The sequence below is a fragment of the Ovis canadensis genome, chromosome 14, assembly GCF_042477335.2.
Source record: "Ovis canadensis isolate MfBH-ARS-UI-01 breed Bighorn chromosome 14, ARS-UI_OviCan_v2, whole genome shotgun sequence".
NCBI classification, from domain to species: domain Eukaryota; kingdom Metazoa; phylum Chordata; class Mammalia; order Artiodactyla; family Bovidae; genus Ovis; species Ovis canadensis.
In genome coordinates, this window is record NC_091258.1 from 68,090,524 (window position 1) to 68,117,448 (window position 26,925).

The window sequence follows — 26,925 nt, forward strand, 5'->3', positions numbered from 1 at the left end:
CACTGAGGCATAGAGAGATTAATAACCTGCCCCAAATCACAGATAATGAATAAAGCCTATGTCATAGTGGTAACAGCTTCCAGGTTAGGGTTAGGAGTACCACCCAGTCACTGAACTGCCCCTCCCTCACCCCCTCAGGGAGCCCAGATAACCAACCACTCTCCCTCCCTCTCCCTGTGGCTCCCTCAGATACCCAGCCATCCCATCATCCAGTTCCTTTCCCCTGTGGGGACCAAGATTTCAGTCCTCCAGCTCTTAATTCCACATCAGGACCCCAGACACCTGGCTCCCTGTCCCTTGCTTTTCACCAAGCACCCAACCCTCCATAGAGACCCAGGTACATAGTGGTAATCACTCCCCACACTTATTCAATAATCTAAAAATAAATAATAATGATAACAATAATAGTTATTCATAACATTAAGTCCCTGGTACTGCACTTCTGTTTAAAACCGCCAATGGTTTCCCACCACCCTTAGAATAAAATCCAAACTCCTCCCCTAGGCTTCAAGGGCTCTCTTTGAATTCCCTTCCTACCACTCCCTCTAGTTCCCTATATTCCGGCCACACTGGCTCTTCTGTCTGCTCCCCAAACAACTTGAGCTTGTTCTCCAATCCTGTGTCCTTCCTCTCCCTCCAGCATTCAAATAACTCTTGTCTTCAAGTCTCATCTCAGAATGAGGTTTCTCCTTAGAGAAACCTTGCCGGATCACCCTTTTAAAGTTGCCTCCCATCATCAGCAGTGTCACTGTATTTCATTTCCTTCAAAGCCCTACCACCACCTGAAGTCTAGCTACTGTACTGATGCGTCATTCTCTCTCTTGCTCAACTAGAAGGTAAACTCCATAAGAACAGCAGGGCTCGAGTCTGTTTTCTTCATTATTAACTCCTGGTTCATAATAGATGTTCAATAAATGTTTGATGAGGAAAAGAAAAAATGTGTTAGGGGTGTTAGTGCAGTGGTATCGCCTTGTTTGTTTAGAGTAAGTATCAGAATTGTTATCGTTGCCGTTAGTATATAGTCAGCAGTATAAGTAGTACTGTGCCCAACTCTCGATTAGGAAACTGAGGTTCAGAGAGTTGGAATAATTGGTCAAGGTCCCCTAGGCAGGAAACAGTAGCCCTGGGTTCTTAACTTCCACCTCCTGCCCCCTTCCGGAGTTCCACACTTCCCCATTTCCCATCCCAATTCCCACCAGGGTGCCAACCCCACAAGTCCTCAGCCCACTCCCCTTGGCAGGAATCTGGTCTCCCCGCCCAGACACCCATCCCCCTGAGGATCCAGTCCTAAGCCCCATCAGGGAAAGCAGATGTCGGTTCCCGGGACAAGTCCAGGAGCAGAGGCCTGAGAATCAGATCCTCCCACCCGATATGCCTGCCCCACCTAAGGGCCCCAGCTCTGTTTCCTTTCCTCCAAGGACGTGTCATCTCCACCGCAGGACGGGGAGCCCCAGAAGATGCCTGTTGGGGCAGTGGGTGGGGGCCCAGAAAAGGAGGAACGCGAGTGACTGGTCCCTCCCTCTGGCTGCCGACCTCAGCTGGGCGCGGTGGGTATAAAAGGGTCAGTATATATTGAGAAGGCCAGAGAAAGAGAAACCAGGAGAATGAGGAGAGAGGGAGGAGGATCGAGGTACAGACGGTGAGGACAGGAGAGAGAGACAAGAGGCAGAAGGCAAGAAAGAGAGAGAGAGGGAAAGAAAGGGTTCCGGAATTGGAGGGAAGAAAGAGAGAGAGAGCCAGAAAGGGAGGGAGGGAGAAAGGCGGTGAGAGGCGGGGGCCTGGAGAGGGTGGAAGGAGGGAAGAGAAGGGCGGGGCACGGAGGCCCGATCAAGGGACCGGACTCAAATCTGATTTCTGCCGCTCTCGGTAAGTTTTCAATCCGTTATTCAGCCTGTGATTTCTTTCTTTACTTGGGTGTGCAGCAGTTTGGAACGGAGACCCCCACCCTCACCCCCTTGCCAGATTGGGTGAAGCTTGGAAATCCTTGTAATTTAAGAAGTGAACTCTTGGCACTTGGGGTGGAGGCTTGGAAAGAGGTGGGGCCCGACAGATTTTAGGGTTCCCAGCAGAACCCCCACCACCCAAAAACTTCCTGCGGTTTTACTCTATGGCTGTCCACTCCCCCCGGAAGACCCTGAGGTCAGGGCTTCTCATGAGAACAACCGAAGTCTGGAGACACTCCAGCCCCCACCCGCCACCACTCCCCTGCCGCCCTTTCTGGACACTGAAGGGTCATGAGGGCTGGCTCCTTCTTTTCAGGCCCTCTCCCACCCCCAGCATGGATCTTGTCCATTTTCCCTACAATGTGTCCAGTGGACACTAGTCTGGCGGCAGGGCAGGGTGGGGTGGGGACCTCGTGGGCATAGACAGGGGCTGGGGTTTCCCTGGTGCTTGGAGGCATGCGGCAGGAGGGTGAGATGAGTCACCGACCGGATGACTCACCGGGTCCCCCTTCCTCCCTCCACCCCAAGAGAGGAGTGGGGTGAGTCAAGATTGTCCATCTCTAGGGGCAGCCCCCAGCTTCTGATATATCTGAACAGGCAGCAATAGGAATTTTTCACATCCTTGCCCATATGTCCCCAGGGATAGGGCTCTGCAGAGATGGGAGCCAGATTGCTAGTCCTACTCATTCCTGGACCCAAGTCTATCACTGGCCCCCTCCAGGCCCTGGGAAATTCATGAGTCCGGGCCACCAGCTCCCTCCTCCTTCACAACCAGGCATCTAGCTCCCAGCCTCCTCCTCCCTCAGACCAGAAGTTTGGGGCTCCTAGCCCCCATTTCCATTAGACTTGGGAGTCTGGACTCAGCCCCTTTCCTCACCAGGATTCAGGCATCTCACCTGCCCCTGTGCCAACAACCTCTTGAAGTGACCGTCATCTCCCTACATCCCACCCCAGGCTTCCAACACAGCCATGTCACTCCTCCTGCTGGTGGTCTCTGCCCTCCACATCCTCATTCTCATTCTGCTTTTCGTGGCCACTTTGGACAAGGTAAGCCAACTTGGAGGACAGGGGCCTCCTGTCCCTCTGGCCCCGCCCCCTCGCCCTAGCACTCCGTCATGAGCTCTGCCTTCACCCTACCCTTTCCCCTGATGAGCCCCCAACCTACACTTTCCTATTAAATCCATGCTTTCCCATGGCACCTTGCCCTTTCCCCAACCCTGCCTAACCTCCCTGACTTTGCCCTTGTTCCTCTACCCATCCCAGTCCTGGTGGACTCTCCCCGGCAAGGAGTCCCTGAATCTCTGGAATGACTGCGAATGGAACAGTAACAACAAAACATGGGACTGCAGTATCGTCAGTGAGAATGGTGAGGCCTGAGGGGCACTGGAGATGGGTCTGCAGAAGGGAGGGATAACCCCAAGTCTCCTCCTGGGACCAAGGATTGGGAACCCCCCAAGGTTTGAGTGGGCGGGTTATGGGTCCCCATGCTGAGTGACTGAGGCTGACGTATGATGACCCACCTTTCTGAACGGTAGGGGGAAGTATGCCCGTGTTCTAGAGTGAAGTGAAAGTCGCTCAGTCGTGTCTGACTCTTTGCAACCCCATGGACTATATAGTCCGTGGAATTCTCCAGGCCATAATACTGGAGTGGGTAGCCTTTCCCTTCTCCAGGGGATCTTCCCAACCCAGGGATTGAACCCAGGTCTCCTGCACTGCAGGCAGATTATTTGCCTGCTGAGGTTAAAAACCCAACTCCCGATGATTTAGGAGTAGAGGCCACATGCTATAGGTTTAAGGAATGGGGGGAAAGCTTCCAAGATTCTGAGAAGACAAGATCATGTTCCCAAAGTCCTAAAGAGGCAAGACAGGTGTTCTGAATGGATGGCTGGGCCCATGCTATTCAAGTTCCAGTGGGGTGGACCACGTTGAGATTCTAAAGAGGTGAGACTGAATCCTTGCAAGGTTCAAAATAAATGGGGTCAGATGCATCTGAGTTCTAAAGGGGCAGAGCTGCATCCGCTAAAATTTCTAAGTCAAAGAAGGTGGAAGATTAAATGCTTTTTCTGTAAGAGCAAAGGAAGAATTTCTGCTCTTACAATTCGATACCATGTCATACTGGAGGTAGCCAATGCAATAAGGCAGGAAAAAGAAATAAAAGGTATAAAACATGGGAAACGAAGAAGTAAAACTGTCTCAATTCCCAGTGAGCATGTTTATATACAAAATCCTAAAGAATCTGCAAATGGCTTCTAGAATTCCTAAGGGGATTTAGGAAAGTTACAGGGATCAAAGTTGATATAAGTGATAACTACTGAGTATATGAGGTTGAACGACTCTAAATGAAAGAACGGTTGGTGGGAGCAATGACGAGCAAGCAGGCGGAGCTGGAACCCTGGACCTGCTGTAACTTCCTCCTCTATCTCCTTATTGCAGGCTGGCTGAAGGCAGTACAAGTCCTCATGGTGCTTTCGCTCATCCTCTGCTGTCTGTCCTTCATCCTGTTCATGTTCCAGCTCTACACCATGCGGCGAGGAGGGCTATTCTATGCCACTGGCTTCTGCCAGCTTTGCACCAGTGAGCACGGTTCCCCAGGGAACTGAAAGGAAGGGAGGAGGCCTGTGAGGATGGGGGGAGGGTGGGGGGAAGAATGGACACCTAGTGAAAGAAAACAATTCTCAACAACACAAAGACCACCTGAGGTTCTGCCTTTGGCTACCTCTCTGCCCCAGGGACTTAAGGAACTTGTAGTTTTCAGTGTCTCAGTGGTGGTTTGTGGTGTGGGTCTCTGAGTCATGGGGCAACTGGCACTTAGAGCTTCAAGGAGCCAGGGCTGGGGAAGGGGTTGTGGACGGATAATCTAGATCCCAGGAACAGAGGGAGGCTAGCAGGGATAGGTAGCTAATTAATAACACCAGGCTGCTACGGCTGCTGCTAAGTCACTTCAGTCATGGCTGACTCTGTGCTACCCCATAGACGGCAGCCCAGGCTCCCCCGTCCCTGGGATTCTCCAGGCAAGAACACTGGAGTGGGTTGCCACTTCCTTCTCCAATGCGTGAAAGTGAAGTCGCTCAGTCGTGTCCGACTCTTAGCGACCGCATGGACTTTAGCCTACCAGGCTCCTCCATCCATGGGATTTTTCCAGGCAAGAGTACTGGAGTGGGGTGCCATTGCTTTCTCCAAATAACACCAGGAGAGAACTCTAAATCATAATAGTAGTGGTCTTATAATGTCAACCAGTTGCTTTTTTTGTGTGGACCGACCTTGTATCAGACACTTCAGGGACTTTTACGTACTTTTCATTTTTTATGACTTCAGGTGCAAAGAGCAAAAGTTAATCATAGTTATCATTTGGGGGAGCATTACGTTTCTAGGTTTCCTCTTGTTCTACTGATTTACTACCTGTGTGCTTGGCTTGTGTAAAGTCACTCAAAAATATTCCTTGAATGGATGGATGGATGAGTAGGTATTATCGTCCCATGTAATGGATGAGTAACGGAGGCCCAAAAAGATCCACTAAATTGCCCAAGTCCAGTCTGCAGCAGCCTCCAAGGCGCGGCGCTAGAGGAGTGAACTACAACTCCCAGTAGGCAGTGATGCACTCGCCCTCAGGCGGTTTCTTTGCCCCGTGGGTTGTTGGGAAATGCGGTCCCGTTATGCGAGTCCAGGGTGACGTGTGGTTCCCGTCTCCCCTCAGGCGTGGCGGTGTTTACCGGGGCGCTGATCTACGCCATTCATGCCGAAGAGATCCTGGCGGCCCGCCCGTCGGGTGGCAGCTTTGGTTACTGCTTCGCCCTGGCCTGGGTGGCGTTCCCCCTCGCCCTGGCCAGCGGCATCATCTACATCCACTTACGGAAGCGGGAGTGAGGGTGGCGCCTCCCCTTGGTTCCCCAGCCGACTCCCGGCCCCTCCATCTCACCCCCAAAACCCCACCCCGCCTCCTTTTCTATTTGAAACAGAAAATAAAACTGTTTAACCGCCGAGTCTGCCTTTGACTCCTTCCTTCCTCCTCCCGGGACCCTGGGTGCTCACGCCTGATCGTTCCTGAATTGGGACAGCCCCCATCACCAGCAGTTCAGCCTTCAGAACATCGAACTCATCCCCTTCTAATCTGGGACACAGGAGCCCGCGGTCCTGGCGGCCCTTCCCCTTCCACAGACCGGAGGACCCCAGCCCTCCGGGTGCAAGACTCAGGATTCTTCCCAGCCTAGATATTCAAGTACTTCTAGATAAGAACCAGGCGTCTGGGTTTCCAGCCGTCCCTCCTTGGCCAAGGGGTCTCTCTCAACCAAGCAGGATGTGTGTCTTGTTCTAGGTTACTGAGAGCTGAGACCCTTTACTGCAGTGCAGCAATGCCTGCACCTGGCCAATCAGTCTCCTCCAGTTACAAAATGTAAAGAAGCTATGAGGAACTAAAAATAACTGCGTGCATGCACATTTGGGGCAAATTCTGGACAATAAGATACAAAAAGACCAAAAAGCCCAACTGCCACTTCCCAAGGAAGAGCCAGGAACAAAAGCAGGGCACTACACACATACACCAGCAAGGGGGTGGGCAAACCACCTAAGCGCCCCTCCACCCCACCCCTGGAAACACCCATAACCCTCACCCCATAGAAGGGACCAGCTCACCTCTCCTTAAGGGAAGTTGTTCTCCCTCCCTTCCCGCTATAGCAGGAGCCCCAATAAAGCCTTGCCTGAACTCCTTGTCTGGCCTCTTTATCAATTTCAATTGATTAAGGCGGCCAAGAACCCTCATTGGTAACAGTGGTCTTTTTTTTCTCCCTAGGACACTTCCTCTGGGAAGATACTTTTCCATTTCCCTCTTGAAACCCAGCCCCTCTTCTCCCCCATCCTCTGCAAATGTTGCCTCTAGTCCACATGACACCTTAGTACAAACCAGATGAGATGCCTCCTCCCTCCCCTTCTCCAGGTTCAACCTCACATCAGGACACTTGTGAGAAGGGGAGAGGCCGGGTTTTAGACCAACCCACCCCTAGGCCGTGTGTCTTTGTGCAGTGAACAATCTGCTCTATCTCGGGTTTCAGAAGACCCAGTGTTTTAGGGAGTCAGGTCCTCCCTAAGATCCTCTTCTGTGACGCAGCCTATTTCAGCAACCACCCCAGTCTCTCTCCAGAACTACAGCTTTCTTTGCCAGTGTGTGCATGCTCGTAGCTCAGTCGTATACGTTACGACTCTGTGACCCCATGGACTGTAACCCGCCAGGCTCCTCTGCCCATGGAATTCTCCAGGCAAGAATACTGGGGTGGGTAGCCATTCCCTTTCTCCATGAGATCTTCCCGACCCAGGGATCAAACCCAGGTCTCCTGCATTGCAGGCAGATTCTTTATGGTCTGAGTCACCAGGGAAGCTGGAAAAGTGAAAGTCATTCAGGCGTGTCTGACTCTTTGCGACCCCCATTGTACAGCCCATGAAATTCTCCAGGCTAGAATACTGGAGTGGGTAGCCTTTCCCTTCTCCAGGGGATCTTCCCAACCCAGGGATCAAACCCAGGTCTTCCACACTGCAGGCGGATTCTCTACCAGCTGAGTCATAAAGGAAGCCCTAGGGAAGCTGGGGACCCACCCAAATGCATTTTCCAAGACCCAGAGTGTCTTCTTTCCAGGATTCCGAAACCTTCCTTCTTTTCAACCCCTGCAGCTCTCTGACTCATCCAGATTTATGAAACATGATTTATTCCTTTGGGAGAAAGGACAAGGGAGAAATTGATAGACCAATAAATATTGCACAGGGCACTGGTGGAGGCAAGATCCAGGCAGAGGTAGTTTCTGTAGAAAGGGTGAGGGGCCTGGGCAGCGAAGGCACCTGAGTTTTGTTGTTGGGGCCTGAGTGGAAGTGAGCCTTGGTTTCTGGTTCCTCCTGGCCCACAGCTTTCTACCGGGCACAAAGCTCCCGACCCCTTCAGCCTGGACAAGCTGATAGGCAGTTGACCAAATGGCCTGCCTTATAAGTAGCGGCAATTGATAGAAAGAACAGGTCTCCTTCAGAAATTCTGATTGGTTGCTTCTCTGCAGGGACAACTGGCTGCCCAAGGTTGGTAGTGCCCGGCAGCTGTCTCACTGGCAGTTTGCCAGAGGAGCGGACTAAAAGGTTCTCATTGGCTGCCGGCTGGAGCTCCGCCTCGGTGAACATGATGGGCATTTTGCCCGGTACGGGATAAACAGACAGTGATATATGGCCTCCGGAGGGCACAGTTTAACTGGGCCTGGTGGTGTGTAGCGTTGCACGGCTGTGATTGGCTGGCCCTCCCTCCTCAGCCAAACTATGTTTAGAAGTTTATGATGAAGGAGGGAGTAAGAGATGGACCAGAAGCAAAGCCAAAAAGCTTTGATTGGCTGTTCATCGGAAGAGGGGCCCCTGGCAACGGAGGGCTGCCTCAGTGGGCGGTTTTCAGAAAACAGCATAACGGAAGTGGTAGCGAGTAATTGGAAGTTGGGGAGTGGCGAAGCATCTTAGCCATGATTGACAGCTTGCCAAGGAGGAGGCGGCGCTTAGTTCCCAACCAGGTTACTGGGTTGGGCTGCGCGGAGAGGTTTCTCTAAGGAGCTGTCTTCGCTAGGTGCGGACCTGGGGGAAGAGATAGTAGCCAACAGGTCTAGTTTGGGGAGGCCCGGGGGCGGGTACATCCCGACGGTGGGGGCCAGGGCTTGCAGGTGGGCCAGGGCCCTCTTTCCGTTGAAGGCCACGTCACAGCCTGACTGGGCTAGAAGCCAGTTCTCCACCTCTGACTGGAGCCACTGGGAGGTCTCTGCTGGGGGAGAGGCAGGTGTTGTGAGGTCAGACCAACCCGAAGGACTAAGAGTGGGCAGCGGGGAGGGTGCAGGCCAAGGAATAAGAGGGGTCTGGGTTTGGAAGAAGCCTAGCGGAGTGGGACAGAACCTAGGAGGCTCAACGTTGGGGCTCTCATCTGGGGACCAGCCAGGGACTCTTGTTCAGGGAGGAGCCATCTGGGCTCTCTAGTAAGGGAGTATATGGGTTGGCATATAGGAAACAGCGGACGGGGAGCCGGGAGAATACCACGACAGGAGTCTGATCCAAGACTCCTATCGCGGTTGAGGCTGAGGTCATCCCAGGAGCAGGCCCACCGAGACGGAAACTGGGTCAGGGGTCCCGACTGTTGAATCCGGTTCACCAGCGCGAGCCGGGTTTGGGCGGCGGGCATCGTGGGGATGGAGTCTCACTGGGGCAAGGCCATCTGGGACTAAGGGGACTCTCGACTCCGTAGTAGCAGGGTGGAGTTGGTTCCAGGTGGGGCCACATCTGCGCCCAGCAGTTAGGAAGGGGCGGGGCCTATGGGGAAAAGAGCTGCAAGAGACCGGGCGGGACCTAGCAAGAGAGGGGCTGCAAAGGGGTGGGGCCTCCTGGCCCCTGCGGGCCTACCTTCCGGCGGGCCCTTTGCCCCCCCGGGCCGCCGGGCCAGGAAGCTGTGCGCAAGCAGCGCCTCTTTGGTGTGCTCGTCCTGTGCGCGCAGGACCAGGGCGCTGAGCAGCTCTGCGTTGTTGGACGTGCTGCGGTAGTAGAGCATGTGTGCCAGCTCCAGCGCCTGCGCGCTGCGCCGATGTCCGAACATCTGCACGCAGGACAAAATCCGGGAGGGGCGGGGCCTGCTGGGACTCCACGCCCCGCCCATACACACACCCCACCCAATCACACACGCACCCATATACAACCCCACCCATACGCACACCCCTAGGTCATTCAGGCAGGTATGGCCCTTCCCAAAGGCTCCCAGGACCTCCGCGTCCCTCTCCGGCTCAGGTATTTTTACGCTTAACACACACGCTCTCGCCCCGGTGCCTCGGAGGCCGCTGCCCGGGTTTGCTTATCTGAGCCATGTCACAGTGGATGTGTTCGAGGATTCACAGACAAGAGTTTTAGCCTGGGCACTTTTCATTACAATTTTTTTTTGAAGTCCTTATCATCTAGACACACACTGAAGCATTTCCAGATGATGTGTAGAATTTGCTTCAAAATAATCCAATGGTGGTGGGCAGGGGAGGGAGTGTCTTTAGGTGAAACCTGATTTTACTAATTGTTGACGCTGGGTGCTGACAACAGAGGAGCTTATCATACTAGTCCATCTGTGCATTTGTTTGAAATAATTTTTTGAAAGGTCTTAAATATTGTAAAGAGCAGTGTTGCTGTTTAGTTGCTAAGTCCTGTCCTACTCTTTGTGACCCCCTGCCAGGCTCCTCTGTCCGTGGGATTTCCCAGGCAAGAATACTGGAGTGGGTTGCCATTTCCTTCTCCAGGGGACCTTCCCAACCCAGGGATTGAACCCAAGTCCCCTGCATTGGCAGGTGGATTCTTTACTGCTGAGCCACCAGGGAAGCTGGAAGAGAAGTGTTAATGGACGACAAATACTTGATGAGCCACTTTCCGGAAAGAAGGGAGGGAGAGGCGAGTCTGGGGCCCAACTGTCTACTGGCTACCCCTTCCCCACCCTCCATCCCTCCTGCCTGGACCCCTTTCCTCATTCCTGTTGTCCCTGAAGAGGGAGATGAGAGCCCACCAGTGCCCTCTGGGACTCGAACTCAGATTCATCCACCCAAATTCGTCCTTTCATCCACCAAGTGAGTTCGGGGCTGCTGGGTCCTGCGGCCTGCAGGCCTGGATGCCAGTCCTATCTCTGCCCCTCCAGCTGTGAGGCTGTGGCCAAGACCTAAGTCTTCGGGTAGCCCTCTCTGTGAGCCAAGGCAAATGACAGAAGGGGCACCAGAAATTAATAAAACATGGCACAGAAGCTGGCCGGTCACAAGTACTTAAAGATTAATTACCGAAGTATCTTCTGCCCAAAGAGTGTTGCCCACCCTACGTGGAGACCTACGGTGAAATGCCTCTGAAATGAACACAGCCCTGGAAAATCACTGAAATGGCCTGCACGGTACCAATGACACGCTCTGTGTGAACTGCACTCTCTTCTGACAAGGCCAGCACAGTCAGTTTATGTCCCTGCATTGGACCGAATCGCCAATTTCTTTGGTTGGAGGCAAGATGCAGGAATTGGATGCATTCACAACTGTTATGAAAAATACATTGGGTTGTGTGCCTGTTTCTGCCAGGCTTATGGAGTGGAATTCTTGCAGGTTAAGTGAGCAGGTCATGCCATTCCGAGGCAGACACGTGAGGCCAGACCTCTCCCTGGAGAGGGCTCACCACTGGCAAGCTAAATGTCCCTCTGACACTTGCCAAGGCCCACACTGAGCAGTGTCTCTCCTCACCCAACTCCTCAGTCCCTCCTTCCTCCTCCCCTGGGGTCCGTATCTGGGGTGGCCCCACCATCTACACCATCACAGATCAGACCCCTGGCACCATCCTGCCCCCTCCTTGCCAGCCTGTCACTCTCTGGCCCCATCCTCCTGCCTTGACTCTCTCTGCCCTGTCCCCTCCCATCCAACCCACCTAATGCATCACCCAGCCTCCTCCCGGGTCTGTCTCCCCTACTCCCTTCTCTGCAAAGCCCCAGAGTTGAGCCTGCCCCTCCCCTGCCCACACTCTCACATAGCTCCCTAATGCCCTCAGAGACTCCAAACTCTGCGGCCTGGCCCCAGGGATTTCTCCCACTCAATATCCTGCTCCTCTCCCATGAATGCAGCCCATATTAAATGAGCCCAGTCTACCCTGACAGTTGCCCTGAGCGCACCCTGCTCTCGTGGGCTTCTGGGCCTTGGGACAGGCCAAGTGGCTTCCAGTCTTTTCTTGAAAAACACTCACTGTCTTATCGTCAAGGTGCAGGATAGACATCACTTTTCACAGACAAGCAGCTGCATCCCTGGGTCCCTACAGGGCCCACTGCTGCCTCAGTCAGGCATGTGGCTGTCTGTCCATGGGCCCCACGCCTCTCCCCCCAGGGCAGGACCAGCCCTGAGGCATCTCTGGGCTGCCAGCTCACCAACCCTTCTCAGGCTGCCCCGCAGGCCTCCCCAGGGAACCAGGACATGTCAGGAGCCCCTTCAGCCCAGGAAGTCTGGGAGGGCTTTCTGGAGCCTCTGAGATGACGGTGCGGAGGGGTTGGTCAGCCTAGCAAAAGGATGCATGCATGCATGCTAAGTCGCTTCAGTCGTGTCTGACTCTTTGTGACCCCATGAACTGTACCCACCAGGCTCCTTTGTCCATAGGGATTCTCCAGGCAAGAATACTGGAGTGGGCCGCGGTGGCCTCCTCCAGGGGAGAGTATGTTTCAGAAGGAACAGCACATGCAAAGGGAGAGAAGGGGAGAGAAGTAGCAGCGGGAGGAGCTACTAGTATATTTTGGTGGAGCTGAAACTGAGAATTGTGTCAGATGAGGCCGAGGAAGCCCCACCTCTGATGCCAGGTTGTGAGCAAGGGAGGAGCAGGGCAGCCCAGTGGCCATCGGGGACGGGCTGGAGGGGATCACTGGGTGGGGGAAGGCTAGGAAGAGGATCTGAGCTGGAGCCAAGACAGAGGACAGGAGATGGGCACAGAGAGCCTGGGGAGCAGAGTGCCATGGGGGCAGGATGGAGAACAGGAGGAGAACCAGGAGGAGGAGCAGGCGGGAGAGACACTGTCCTCCACCTGGCTGTTCCAGACTTGAGTGCGGAGCTCCTGGATCTAGGAGGTGCGGGGGAGCGGCTTGTGGAAACCATGGAAATGGATGAGCTCTCTGGGCGAGAGGTAGGAAGAGGGCCGTGTATCCTGCTGTAAAATCAGCCTCCCAGGTGTCTGATCAGAAGGGGAGATACGGAGCTGGGGAGGAGAAGGGGGTTTCAAGGGAAGATGGATGCTCTGTGGGCACCTGGACAGAGGCCAGGGAGGCCTGCATTTAAGGCACAGAGGGAGTCCCTGGCAGTCTAGAAATTAGGATTTGGCGCCTTTGGTGCCATGGCCTGGGTTCAGTCCGTGGGGTGGAGAACAGAGATCCAACAAGCCAAATAAATACAGAATGAACTTAAGGAGGTTCAGCCTGGGGCATGGAAAAATGTCTAAAAGGGATCAGTAAATGAACAGGTGAACTGGGCTTTAAACTGAGGGTCAGAGCCCAAGAGACTCAAGAGTTCTCCATCCCCAAGGGCCACTGCAAGGTGGGACCATGGTCCTCCCTAAGCTGAAAATGTGCATGTCCTCCCCAGAGCAGCTCAACACCCTCTTCCCCCTGCCCCTCCGCCCCTGTCTGTGGTTGCCACATTCCCTCTCTGCTTACAGCCCTTCCGTGGCTCCCCTCTGCCCTGAGGACGAAGCCCAGAGCCCCTGCCTTGGCATTCAAGGCCCTCGCCACCCCTCTGGGGCCTTGCTTCTCCTTCCTGCAGGCCAGATTCCATCCCTGTGAGATTCCCCAGGCTATGCTCACCGTGCCCCTTCTCCAGCAGGCACAATCCCCGCCTTTCAGAGCTTCCCTCAAATGACACCCGACCCCTGGTCCTCGGCAGGAAATGCTCCCTGCTCAGCCAGCGCAGCCTGGTTATTATCTGTGGGATTTATTACCAGGCTTCCTAAGAGCCCGTTGGGATGGCTGAAAACAGCTTGAAAATCAATGAACCAGCAAGTGAATGATCAGGTACAATGGACAACTCGCGCCAGTTCGCACTCTTGGGGCCGGTGCCAACCCCGGGGAGAATCAGAAAAAGGCAGCCACCTCAAGGCAGAGCTCAAGGTTCAGCAAGCAAACCACAAGTTGGATTCCAGCCCTTATGGGGTTGGATGATGAACAACCTGCACAACTGGATGAGGCAGCCCTGCACTCACATGTAGCAGAATCAGGAAAGGCGCTTGTTCAAAACACAGGCCCTGGTCCCAGAGTTTGGGGGTGGGCAAGCCCAGACTCGGGGGACAAGAGCCCAATCAGTAATAATAAAAATCAAGGTGATGGTGAACTCTCATATAACACCTTCTGGACTATGGGCCAGACTCTGTTTTCCATGTTCAGCGTATTAATGCATTTAATCACCACAACATCCCACTGTCATCTCTGCCTTTGAGATGCACAGAGAGGTTTAAGCAGCTTGTTCAAGGTTACGTAGCTTAGGACTTCCCTGGCACTCCAGCGGTTAAGACTCCGCACTTCCACTGCAGGGAGCATGGGTTCAATCCTTGCTTGGGGAATGGAGATCCCACGTGCCATGGATCTCTCACTCACACACACACACACACACACACCCCAAAGCTAAAAGAATAGGCCACACAGCTAGAAGACGGTAGAACTAGATTCAAACCCAGGCAGTCTTGTTCTAAAACACACCCTTCACATCACCAAGTACCCAGTGAGTGGCTGTGAAAGCTTGTGTCACACTAGCCGTGGGCCAGCCCTGCACCCAGCGCTCATTACAGAGTCACTCATCTCTTCCTCACAACAGCCCTCCTAGGAGGGTCTAGCTATTTATTAAGCCCATTTTCCAGATGAGAAAACTGAGGCTCAGGGAGACTGAGAAACCCTCCCAAGGTTGTGTTGAGTGAATAAGGAAGGGAAAGAAAGCCCAACCCAAAGCAGGAATAATCCACAAAAAAAGAGAAACAAACTGATAGGGTGGCCTGACCTTCTAGCTGACCATCAAAGGGCAGGCTTGGTGGGGGGGTCACGTACCTTGGCGGCCCGCAGGCCCATGAAAGCAGCGAAGAGCAGCAGCAACAGGGAGGTGGCCATCTTGAGATCAGAGAGCACCACCATGCCCACGTTGACGAAGAACGCTACACCCGAGACAACCAGTGTGATGTTGAGGATGGCACGCTGCAGGGTGGACGTGCGCACCTTCAGCTCGGGCAGCAGCTGCTCCAGGCCCTCCAATGGCGTATCCTTGAAGCTCTTCAGCACTAAGTGCCCATTCTTCGTTCGGGCTGCTAGTATCACCCGCTTAAAGTATCTCCTGATGGCCAGAGATGGAGGGGCGAGGACAGTCAGAACAGCCCCCAGGAGTCCCCCTCCAACCCTAGGACATTCTCTCTGGCTCTGAAGTCACACCATCAGTTTAAAAGCTACTTAAAAATGGTGGTAGGAAAGTCAGATGGAAGCTAAGTGTCCAACTAGAGGGGATCACTAACATGATGCAATCCCCTATTATTGGACACATAGGTTGCTTCTGATTTTATGGACTTGATAACTGAGAGCTGAATAAAAATTCTTTAGTTAACGTTCAAACCCAAATTCTATATATATTTCAGGGTATCTGCTAGGTGCCAAGCAGTGCTATTTAGTTCCGGAGAGACAACAAAATGAGTCAGTCACTGCCTTTGTGGAGCTTATAGTCCAGCATGAGAGACAGATAATTAAAATAATTAAACAGACAGTCTGCAAGTATAAATATCTCCTTGGAATAGATTCCTGGAAGTGGAATTACTGGTTTAAGGGATATGAGAGGCTTTTTGTCTTTGGTTTTTGTCTTTGAATTCATAACCATATTTGATAGTCTGATTTCCAGACAGACTGGGTGATTGACAGGCCCTCTGGCCAACTGTGAGATGCTATGGCTCCCCTAACAATATCTGTATTTAACTATGTGTTAAAAACATAATGTTCTTCAGAAACCTGGTGGTACCACTTTTTCAGAATGTGGCCTTCCCTCTCTGAGCCTCAGTTTTCCTCATTTGGAAAATGGAGAGAAATGTCCCTAGCCCTTCTCTTCCCCTAAGAATTGCAGTTCTTATTTCTCCTTGGGAAGAAGAGGCAGTATTTCATTGACCCTTTGTCCTTTCTTGACTTCCCACCCAGGTCCCAGACACCCAAATCCAGACACTGACCTGTCGGTCCCCTCTCGACTCTAACCTTGCTCCCTCTTGCTGCAGCTGGGGAACAGGGGCCGCCTCACCTCTCTGCAGGGGGCGATTTGAAGAAGAAACGCTTGGAGCCCACGCTGGACTTACGGGGCATCTTCCCAACTCGCTGGCCCAAGGCCCAGAAATGCATGTAGATATACTGGTCCAAATTTATTGTCACCTGCCAAAGGGAGGGAGAAGGAAGCAAAACAGCTGAGCATAAGCCACGGTGTGAATGCAGGATACTAGAATTACATGCCTTACCCTCAGTGATCCTCTGCCTCCCCATCCACTGCCCAGACTCATCATCATCCAGTGTGCAGGCAGACAGCCATGTATGGTTGTTCATGTTGTACACTGCACAAGGACACACCATCCAAGATGGCACCGTCCACATCATAGTCATCTTTATGACCATATTTCCTAGCATCTATAATGCCACTGATTTTAAGGTACTCAATCATTTTATGAAGCAACTAAAAGGGAAAATATATTGTCAATTAAACTATGCAACAGGGGCTTCCCTGATAGCTCAGTTGGTAAAGAATCTGCCTGCAATGCAGGAGACCCCAGTTCGATTCCTGGGTTGGGAAGATCTGCTAGAGAAGGGATAGGCTACCCACTCTAGCATTCTTAGGCTTCCCTGGTGGTTCAGCTGGTAAAGAATACTGAGGGAGACCTGGGTTCAATCCCTGGGTTGGGAAGATCCCCTGGAGAAAGAAAAGGGTACCCACTCCAGTACTGTGGCCTGGAGAATTCCATGGACTGTCCATGGGGTCGCAAAGAGTCGGACACAACTGAATGACATTTCACTTTCACTTTTAAAACCATGCCACACTACTGCTTCTAAGTCACAATCCAATTTCAGAGACGGTAAAGTCTGACTTTAGAAAAAAGCACATCTTAAAAATCACCAAAATGTGGTCATTTTAGTATTTTGATTATAATACTACAGTATTTAGTATTGTGATTATTAGTATTCTGTTGACTTTTTCTTTTGGCTGTGCTATGCGGCTTACAGGATCTTAGTTTCCCGACCAGAGATTGAACCCAGGCCCCAGCAGTGAAAGTGCTGAGTCCTCACCACTGAACCGCCAAGGAATTCCCGTATTTTGTTGACTTTAATGGTGAGTATTTTGTATTATTTATTATAGTCAGCCCTCCATAACTGCAGGTTTCACATCTGTTGATTCAACCAACTATAGGACTGAAAAAAATTTTAATTCCAGAAAGCAAAACGAATCTTCTGTGTATCACCAACTCTTTTACACAGCATTTACACTGTATTAGGTATTACAAATAATCAGAGATGACTTAAAGTATGCAGGAGGATATGTATAAGTTATATGCAAATACTATGCCATTCCATATAAGAGACTTCAGCATCTGAGGATTTCCATATCCTCAAAGGCACTGGAGCCAATCCCTGCCCTCCACACCAAAGGACAGCTCTCTTAATAGTCTGCAGGCAGATGGTGATAGAGTCTCTAGTCCTAAGAAGACCTGTATCTTATGATGCTTTTCCAACAGGTGGCAGTGAAGTTACCTGAGAAGAAGCACCTTTTTCTATTTCACCAAAGGTGCCACATGGGCTAGTGTTTAGGACTACAGCTCCCAGCAGCCTCTGCTTCCCAAAGGCTCCACCCCTGCCCAAGGTCTCCTGAGAGTGTGGGTTGTTAGCTGGAAGACAAGCACCTGGACCTCATCCTGAGGGTGATGGACCACCAGAGCGTAGGCCAGGGTGTCCTCCGTGAGTGGGGAGAAGTTGGCCTGGGCCAGCAGGGGCTCCAGGGCCTGAAGCACTTCCTTCTCATTGGATAGACGCTGAGGGTCTGTAAGTGAAGGCTGGTCAAGAGTCTCCCTGTCAGGGTTGATGGGGTCATACAAGGCCTGAGGAGAGAGTCAGAGAGAAGAAAAATGGACTAGGTCAGAACGTAAGGGATTGTAAGGATGTTCCTGGCCCCATATTTTAAATAATGGGTTACCCCAAGGCTGGATTTGGGGCCCTCTTCCTGTCTCTCCCCTCAAGCTCACTATAAATTGCCTCACCATCCCCATGGCCTTAAACACCATCTCCATGTAGATAACTACCCAACTCACATCTCCAAATTGGACCTCTCCTCTCAGTTCTAGACCTAATATCCATTTTCAGTTTGTGGGGATGTTTAGTAGTAGCAGAGTAGTACTTCCCCTTCCCCCACAGTAGTAAAGAAGGTGGCGGCTGTGGGGCTGCCCAGACAGACTCCATTCCCAGCCTCCTTTGAGGCTAGGTGTGGCCAGAATTCATCCACAGAATATGAGCAGAAGTAACAGATACTTCTTGCCCCTCCTGCACCTTCCACTCTTCCCTTGTTCTTAACAGCTTAGAACGCTCTCCTGCCTACAACCGAGTTCTGAGCCCACACAGATGAAGACGGGGCCCTGAGGGGATGGCAGAGCAACAACATGGAAGGAACCTGGGTCCTGGCATCATCTCATGAGGAAAAGAACGGCTCGTCTTACCCCCGGGGCCCACTTGCCACAAGGCTGTTAAATGGGAGAGGAAGAATCCTCCACCTTCTTTAAGCCATTGCCTTGTGGGGTCTGCTTGTTACAACAGCTAAGTCTTTATAGGAACTAATATAAACTCTCTACCTGACATTTCTTTGGGATGTCACGGTTGCCTCAAATCCAATATGCCAAGCCCACAAGATCACATCCTCCTATCCCCATCTTCCAGCAAAATAACCATCCTGGATGCCCCCTCCCAAAGTTGTTCCCCCCAACCTTCCCTGGCCTCTTCCCTGAGCATCAGATTCTCACAGGCAATTATGTCTTTGGCATCTCCAACTGGATGTCTAATGGCGTCTCAGATCTAACACGATCTAAGGAAAACGCTCCATTTCTTCCTCCTCCCCACCTCAGTCTTCTCCTTTCAGGAAATGGCTCTGTGATCCATTTAGGTGCTCTGATCAGGAACCCTGGAGGCATCTTTGATTCCTTTCTTATCATCACCCCAATATCTGATCTTTAGCAAATTCAGCAGACTCTCCGAATCGTTCTGGACTCTATCTTCCTTTCCATCCCCACGGCTGCCTTCTCGTCCCAGCCACCATCGCCTCACACCTAAACAGGTGCATCGGGTTTCCACTCTCCCACCATGTCCAAACCAGTCCCCACGTGGCTGTCACGAGGAGCTTATTGAGATTATAAACAGACGCTATCCCTCCAGCGGCTTCTCACAACATTTGGAATAAAATCCAAACTCTTTCTATGACCTTCAGTGTCCCCACAGAACTGGGTAATGCCTTGTCCATCTCATCTTATGCACCCATCAGTGCCGCCCAGAATTGTTGACTGAATGAATCAAAAAAAAAAGCTAGGGACTTCCCTGGTGGTCTAGTGGTTAGGACTCTGTGCTCCCAATGCAGGCGGCCCAGGTTTGATCCCTGGTTGGGGAACTAGATTCCCACATGCCACAGCTAAGAGTTTGCATGTCACGACTAAAGACCCTGAGTGTTACAACAAAGATGGAAGATCCTGCATGCTGCAACTAAGACCCAGCACAACCAAATAAATAAATATGTAAAAAAAAATTTTTTTTAAAGAACGAGCTTCCAGGTGGCTTGCCTATTTGTTCACAGAGAGATGGAGTTTCTGGGTGACATATAATGTGCCCCAGACTATCCAACCATCCCCAGAGGGAAGCACCCCTCCATAAAACCAGCCCCTAAACTCCACCCTCTGTGTGTCTCTCAGGAGAGGCAGCCTTAAGGAACAACACATCAAGGTCAGGGAAACCTTTTGTTAGTGGAAGGAAGGGAGGGGGCATTCCAAGTGGGAGGAATGGCCTGGGCAAAGGTTTGGGACGGAAAGTCCAGGATCTCCGAGACAACGGAGCCAGGTGTCTGATGATGTAGTAGAGAATCAAGCCCAGCAAGTCCTCATGTGAACTAACTCCGAGGGCCAGCCTGTGCTGGCCCAGAACAGGACTGGGGCCCAGAACTAAGGCCAGTGTCCAAGTCCTTCCAGCCAGGCTGACAGAGCCGGTCCCATGGGCCATGCTCTCAAATTCACGGAATGACCTTGAGAAATGACTTTCCCGGGGCTGAGCTGCACTTTGAGAGTGAGGGAATCTCAGAGCTGGAGGAGAGAGAAGTGCATTCATCTAACGTCCACTGCAAACCAGATTCTCTTCTGGGAACTTCGCATCCGCCCATGGCTTCCAGCCAGAAACCTGGATGTGGCGGGTGACCCCTGCTGTTCCCTTTCCTCACATGATATATTAATCACGATGATTCCACCTCCAAGACAGAGAGCCACTCTGCCAGGCTCTCTCCTCCCCACCAGCCCTGCCCAGTCCACACCACCATGGCCTTCTCCTGCCTGGATGAGTCCGACAGCCATCTCCAGGGCCCTTCCAAATGCCCTCGCCTCCCTCCTCTCAAGACCACTCTCAAGCTCGCTGTGTCCCAAAGCGGGTCCTGAAACTCCTCCCCAAACCTGCTCTCCCTCACCCTCATCTTCTCCATGTCAGAGAAGTGCATTCTTCCAGGAGCTCAGGCCCAAAGCCTCTGGTCATCCTGGACTCCTCTCTTTCTTCAACCCATCAGCAAATCCTGATGGCACCCATTCAAAACAGATCCAGGATCCGACCACTTCTCATCTCCTGGGCGGTCGTAATGGCTTCTGCACCAGTCTCCCGGCTCCCATCCTCACCCTCAAGTCTGTTCCCGGCAACCACTAGAGGGCGCCTATTGTAACAGAAGTCAGCTCGCGTCTGTTCGCTCAGAGCTTTCCCTGGCTCTCACCTCACTCAGAGTCAAAGTCAAGGCTTCACTGTGTCCCATAGGGCCCTGAAGGATATGGCTGCGGGCCCCTCCACTCACTCCAGCTTTGTCCCTTCACTCACTCACCTCTAGCCCCTCCTACACACCATGCACACTCCAGCCACTGGGCCTTTGCACTTACCATTCTCACAGATCTCCACATGGCTCACTCTGGCCTCTTTCAGGCTCAAATGTCACCCCCTCAATGAGGCTGCCCCTGACTACCCCACCTAAAACTGCAAAAAACACCTCTCCTTTCTTTTTCCCCTTAATTAGGGTTACCAGATTTAGCCAAAAAAAAAAAAATACAGGACACCAAGTTCAGTTGGATTTCCAGATCAACAATAAATAACTTTTCAGTTTAAGGATGTCCGGTGCAGTATTTGAGGATTGTATTTACATGGACATAATTATACTTCAAAAAGAAAAATTTCTCATAGCTTATCTGAAATTCAAGTTTAACTGGGTTTAGAGGGTCAAAGAGTGTCCCCTAAAAATTCCTGTCCTCTGGGAACCTCAGAATATGACCTCATTTGGAAAAGGGGTCTTTGCAGGTATAATTAAGGTATCAAAGTGAGACCATACTGGATTAGGGTGGGCCCTAAATCCAATGAGAGTGTCCTTATAAGAGACAGAAAAGGACACACAGAGAAGAAAGTGATATGAAGATGAAGACAGAGATTAAAGTGATGTGTCCACAAGCCACGGACTGCTGGAAGCTTGGAGAAAAGCATAGGATTGGGCCCTTCCTCTGAGGCTCCAGAAGAAACTAACCCTGCCAGCACCTTGATTTTGGACTTCCAGTCTCCTGAACTCTCAAAGAGATCTCTTGTTTTAAGCCAGCCAATGGATGCTCATTTGCTATGGCAGAATTAGCAAATGAATAAGCTGGGCGTCCTGTACTTTAGCCGGCACCCTCTCTGTGGTACTTAGCACTTCTTAACATACTTTACTTCTTTACCTTGTGGAAGGTCGGCCTCTCTCCCTGGCATGTGATGCCATGAGGCAGATACACAGCTGTGCCACTGAGGCCAGGGGCCTGGAACCATTCCAGGCCACAGTAGGTGCTCAGTAAACATGCACTGAGTGAATCCAATGAATGACTGCACAAGGGAAAGGAGGCCCAGAGAGAGGGCACCTGCCAAGGTCGCCCTCACTCCTCGTGAACGACAAAGCTGGCGTCTGAACTGGGGCTCTTCTTGTTCTTTGCCTGCTCCAAACTGCTTCCTCAAGGTTCTTAGGTCATCAGCAAATGTAATCCAGTGTGTCTCACTCACCTCTGATGCTTCTACCCACCCTCTCAGGGTCTCCGTTTAAAATCTGCTGCCCCAGGACTTCCCTGGTGGTTCAGTGGTTAAGAATCTGCCTTGCAATGCAGGGGATGTGGGTTTGATATCTGGTCCAGAAACTAACCCATACGCCATAGAGCAACTAAGCCCATTAGACAAAACTAGAGTGCCTCAATGAAAGATCTCACGTGCCAGCTAAGACCCGATGCAGCCAAACAAACAAATAAATAATAATAAAATAAAATATGCTGCCTCGGTGAGAATGCGTATCTTTGCTGCCTGTTCTATGTTTCAATATAGTTAAACGTTTGAATAATTAAAAATAACTTTTTAAAGAAAAAGAATCCTCTCTCCCAAGGCCAGAGATGCCCCAGAGAAGAGCTTGGAGGCCAGCAGACAGGAGCACAAGTCTTGGGACCTGCCTCATCTTGGGCTCAACGGGGCCCTCTTGGAGCTTTGGTTTCTTCTTCTGCCAATGGGGCTGCTGGCAGCTACTTGGTGCTGCAGGAAGTTGATGATCCTGATGCAGAGGGGCCATAGCTGCTACTCATCAAAGCAAGGAAGACCTATGGGGGGCAGGGGCAGGAAAGGGTTAATTCAGCAGGCCTGAGTTGTCCAAACCTTGCACATTCCGAAGACCTGGCCCTTGAAGGGCTCCTGGGAAAGAATGTTGAAGCACTCATTCGCAGGGATCAGTTCATGTCCCTGGTGGTCATGCAAGGTGCACTGTCTAGATCCTCCCAGGACTGTTTCTTAGCCCAGTCTTCTTCCTTGACTTCCAGACTATGGGCATTGAGTCCATCTCTCTACCCAACTGTCCAAGAGGCAGCTCAAATTTCTAGGTCTAAACTGAGCTCTCAGTCTTCCCTGCAGACCTGTCTCTGCTCTGCTTTCCACATCTCAGTAAGTGGCAGCTGTATCCTTCAGGAGGTGTGGGCATGAACTGCTGGAGGCCCCCCTGACTTCTTTCTCTCCTTCAAGGCCCCGCCCACTCAGCCAAATGCTGATGCCTTCCAACCATTACCAGTGCCTGACCACTTTTCACCACTTCCACTGCTATTACTCTTGTCTGAGCTGCCATTATCTCTTACCTGGACAAACATAATAGACTCTTTAATATATCTCCCTGCCTCTGATGGTCTGCTCCCTGCTGAGCAGCCAGAAGAATCCTATTAACACCGGAATCAGTTCATGACCCACCTCTGCTCTGAATCCTCCTGTGGCGGCTCCCAGCTCGCTTACATAAAAGCCACGTCTCCAGCACAACCCACAAGGCCAGGCACAATTTCCCCTCACTCCCTCTCTGCTGTCACCTCCTGCCCTCTTTACCTCCAGCCAGTAGTTCCACTGCCATTCCCCCAACACTCCAGGCCCTCACACCTCAGGGCCTTTGCAATTGCTTTTCTCTTGAAAAAGAGAATGTTTTCTCAATGTTTTTTCTTGAAAAAGAGGACATTTCTACCTAAAATGTCCATCCCCAGACAGCCATTGAGCTCACTGCCTCAGTTCACTCAGGTATTAGCTTATCTGTCACCTCCTCAGAGAAGCCTTCCTTGACCACCCTGTCTAAATCAGGCCCTTTTCTCATCGCTTTCTATCCCACCTTCAATGGCACTTACCACTCCTGGGTGTCATATTTTACATTTTTTGTTTTCAATTTGGCCACACTACGTGATGAAGAGCCGACTCACTGGAAAAGACCCTGATGCTAGGAAAGATTGAGGGCAAGAGGAGAAGGGGGCGACAGAGGATGAGAAGGTTGGATGGCATCACCAACTCAATGGACATGAGTTTGAGCACGTTTGAGCATGTTTGAGCACTGGGGAGACAGTGAAGGACAGGAAAGCCTGGCATGCTGCAGTCCATGGGGTGGCAAAGAGTCAGACACAGCCAAGTGACTGAACAACACCACGGCGTGTGGGATCTTAGTAGACATCGAACCCGCAGCTCCTGCATTGGAAGCTCAGAGTCTTAACCACTGGACCACCAGGCCAGTCCCTCATATTTATTCATTTATCATCTTCCCACTTGGAATATCAGCTCCAGAAGGGCATGGCTTCATCTGTTCTGTTCAGTGCTGCCTTGATGCTTAGAGGAGGGCTGGACTCCAACTAAGCACTCAGAGAATTTTTGTTGGATGAACAGATAAGCAAACAAGGACAACAGGGCCACAGGGTCCCGGTTCTCACCTGCAGCTGGGTCAGGACATGATGGTAGTGGAACAAGGTACAAAAGTCCACGTGGGCTGTGAACTCCTCCAAGGCCGCCTTCTCCGCAGGAGTGGAATGGAACTCCTATTACCTCGAGAAGCAAAACATCTCTTTAGGTCTCTCTCTCCTTCCTCATGGGGGGTAATTCTTTCCTGGGCAACCCAGACAGACAATCAGAGCTCTGAGCTCTTTAAAATTTTGTGGGGTTTTTTTTGGGGGGGTGGGGAGGGGGAGAGGACTGATCAATTTCACTGAGAGAAACTGAGGTAGCCCTGAAGAGTGAAAAACAGATGGCTTAAAGAGCTAGGGTTTCAAGTTACTTCAAGTTCTGATCCTTACTGGCCAGCAGTCACACAATGCTTATTTGTGTGCCAGGAATTCTTTGCTGGCATGATCTCATCCTCCAGAGGACACAAGAAGGCTGATGGAATTATAATCCTCATTGTTCAGAGGGGACACCTAGGTTTAGGAAAGTCACTTGCTGAGGGCCACACTGTCCATAAAAGAGAAGCTGAGACTCAAGACCAGGCCTGGTCCAGAGTACACATATTAACCCACTGTTTTAGCATTCCTACCTCAGTGCCCTGGGTGAATGCTATCCCCTCTCTGAGTCTGTTTCCTTACTGGCAACAGAGGATCATACCATCTTTCTGAAAAAACCGATAGTGACAATTTGATGTGATTACATGTGTCCATCTATCTAAATGTGTGTTTATGTGTGTGTATATATACTTCTGTATATGGATAAAGCCATATACGGAACTATGGCCATACAGAGGCATTTCATACATACATATATGGAACTTAGGCCATACAGAGGCATTTCAGTTCAGTTCAGTCGCTCAGCTGTGTCCCACTCTGTGACCCCATGAACCAAAGCACACCAGGCCTCCCTGTCCATCACCAACTCCCAGAGTTTACCCAAACTCATGTCCATTGAGTTGGTGATGCCATCAAGTAATAATTATTAAATGAAGGAATGATGATAAAGAATAATCACAAGTATGATGGTGACAGTGGGGTAAGAACTTAATTAAGCTCTTAGGGTTGAGCAAGTATCTACTTGCCTCACCCTAATCCCCACCCTGCTCTACAGTCAAGTACACTTTGGTTCAAATCTGAGTCACTAGTCATGACCTTGGGTGAGTCACTGCCCTTCTCCTGCTTTAGTTATCTCCTTTGTAAAGTGGGAATGATGGTGGTACCTCTTACTGGGTTGTTCATTATTCAATAATACATGGAAAATGCTTAGCACGGTGCCATATAAGAGCTCAGTGAGTGTAATATAATTATTGCTTCGTTGGTACAATACTTATTATTAGGTAGTAGTCACTGTAATGATGAGGATGAAGATCATACCCGTTTTGTAGAGGGTAAAACCACCCCCCCACCCCCACCCCCACCCCCCCACCCCCACCCCCACCCCCCCACCCCCACCCCCACCCCCACCCCCCCGGTGTGAGTGCTTGTTCAAGCCCCCAGAACGAGCTAGAGTCTGGAATCCCTGCTTCATCTACATCTCGGCAGTCAGTCCCCAGCTTTCCAACTCACTCCTCGCTCACCTGGTCCTATAAAGGGCAAGTGAAGTGAAGTCACTCAGTCGCGTCCGACTCTTTGCAACCCCATGGACTGTAGCCTACCAGGCTCCTCTGTCCATGGGATTTTCCAGGCAACAGTACTGGAGTGGATTGCCATTTCCTTCTCCAGGGGATCTTCCCGACCCAGGGATCGAACCCGGGTTTCCCGCATTGTAGACAGCCGCTTTACCGTCTGAGCCACCAGGGAAGTCACAAAAAGGGAAGTCGCATAAAGGGTAAAGGAACTACAATTCCCAGGGGGCGCCGGGGCATTCTTCTATAGCTTGAAGGGCTGTACCGCCGCGAGGCCTGCCGGGATTCGTAGTCCCCAGGCTCTCGGACCCGGGACGGGCGGTACCTGTATCAGGAGGCGGAGCAGCTGCTCTTTGGAGAACGGGATGTGCCGTTCGCGGTACTGCTGGGCCCAGTCGCGGGGCTCCGTGGGGTTCCACATCTTGCGGTACTCCCCCATCTTGACCTCCAGCGATGACAGGGCCCGGGGGTGACCGAGAAACGAGGGCAACAAAGGCCATACTCGGACCCTGGATCCCCAGACCCCTCGGGTCACATGCAGCATGGCTAGACCCTTTCCCCGCAGCCTAAACGAGGGAAATTGGAAGAGGTCAAAAGTCATCTGGGGGAAAGGTGCCCCCTCCACCTCCGCGTCCCAACTTCCAGGGGCCGTTTCTACCCCAGGCAGCGGGTAAAGCCCATCCACCCGCCTCGCTGGCCCTCCTGTCCATCCCCTCCCACACTATTCAGTTGGCCTGAGTCCCAGGCAGGAGTCTTGGAGGAGCGTTTTGCAGGCCCAGAAGCCCTGTGGTGACACAACCTCTGCGGCGTCTAGGCGTCAGGTGAATCTTAAGAGTATAGGATATGCTCGGAAAGCTACATGAGTCTGCAGGGCCGCCCACCCCCGGCCATGCAATCTTTCACCCTTTCCCTCACCTTTAGGCAAAGCTCGACTGTCATTGAGCCTCCTGCGCATGTGCAAAAAGGCGCCCTGGGCCTCCGAGTTTCGGCTTCAAGCCGTCGTAGGACGCATGCGCAATACCTGGGGTCTTAGAACGGAGTCCATTTTCTTCTAACGCCCAGTCGCGACTACGCATGCGCAGTCTGCCTGGCTTGCTTCACGCGCTTTGCTTGGACTCGGCGCATGCGTTACAGAAGTATTTCCTTGTCCACAAGCTTCAAAGGGGAAGAGGCAGGGCGGGGGCGAGACTCCGGGGACTACTGGGACTTGGGCAGAGATTCCCGTGCGCAGCCCGCCAACGGCGGGCAGCCTAACGTCCGCTGAAGCCACGCCCCCGCTCGTGTCAACTCTAGAATAGGCGGGGGTATTGGGGCGGGGCTTCAGCGCAGCCAATCAGCTGTAG

General features: G+C 51.9%; 2 protein-coding genes and 1 non-coding gene across 12 annotated transcripts in view; 2 read left to right on the forward strand and 1 right to left on the reverse strand.

The window, feature by feature from the left end:
• Positions 1 to 5,921, forward strand: part of EMP3 (epithelial membrane protein 3 (MAM blood group)) — a 7,698-nt gene extending 1,777 nt beyond the window's left edge. The window contains exons 1-6 of one of the 7 annotated variants that reach the window (XM_069549344.1): positions 745 to 836; positions 1,419 to 1,866; positions 2,898 to 2,990; positions 3,207 to 3,309; positions 4,377 to 4,517; positions 5,638 to 5,921. In XM_069549344.1, the coding sequence (XP_069405445.1) occupies positions 2,913 to 2,990; positions 3,207 to 3,309; positions 4,377 to 4,517; positions 5,638 to 5,807 (492 nt within the window). In that variant the 5' untranslated portion in view covers positions 745 to 836; positions 1,419 to 1,866; positions 2,898 to 2,912 and the 3' untranslated portion in view covers positions 5,808 to 5,921. Of the gene's footprint in view, positions 1 to 744; positions 837 to 1,182; positions 1,867 to 2,823; positions 2,991 to 3,206; positions 3,310 to 4,376; positions 4,518 to 5,637 lie in introns of those variants that run through there. The other 6 variants (XM_069549345.1, XM_069549347.1, XM_069549349.1 and 3 more) reach the window with 6 other exon arrangements.
• Positions 5,922 to 7,619: 1,698 nt separating this feature from the next.
• TMEM143 (transmembrane protein 143) lies at positions 7,620 to 26,862 on the reverse strand. 4 transcript variants are annotated; one of them, XM_069549338.1, is made up of 8 exons: positions 26,498 to 26,862; positions 25,908 to 26,148; positions 23,952 to 24,056; positions 17,361 to 17,555; positions 15,719 to 15,846; positions 14,500 to 14,779; positions 9,342 to 9,531; positions 7,620 to 8,712 (listed from the first exon to the last, which is right to left on the reverse strand). In XM_069549338.1, the coding sequence occupies exons 2-8, from the start codon at positions 26,124 to 26,126 to the stop codon at positions 8,453 to 8,455; spliced, it is 1,377 nt and encodes a 458-aa protein (XP_069405439.1). In that variant the 5' UTR covers positions 26,127 to 26,148; positions 26,498 to 26,862; the 3' UTR covers positions 7,620 to 8,452. The 4 variants fall into 4 exon arrangements, with proteins under 4 accessions (XP_069405439.1, XP_069405440.1, XP_069405443.1 ...); XM_069549339.1 differs by having other exon boundaries at positions 7,620 to 8,709; positions 26,498 to 26,841; XM_069549342.1 differs by lacking the exon at positions 17,361 to 17,555 and having other exon boundaries at positions 7,620 to 8,709; positions 26,498 to 26,850.
• TRNAG-CCC (transfer RNA glycine (anticodon CCC)) lies at positions 19,033 to 19,105 on the forward strand. Its single transcript has one exon. It is a non-coding gene; the product is annotated as a tRNA-Gly (tRNA).
• Positions 26,863 to 26,925: the final 63 nt, after the last annotated feature.

Coding starts and splice junctions, on each gene's coding strand:
- TMEM143 (XM_069549338.1), bottom strand. CDS start 26,126: ATGCTGCATGTGACCCGAGGGGTCTGGGGATCCAGGGTCCGAGTATGG. Junction 24,057..25,907: donor TGCTCCGCCTCCTGATACAG/GTACCGCCCGTC, acceptor TCGAGGTAATAG/GAGTTCCATTCCACTCCTGC. Junction 14,780..15,718: donor AAATCGCCCCCTGCAGAGAG/GTGAGGCGGCCC, acceptor TCTGGCCATCAG/GAGATACTTTAAGCGGGTGA.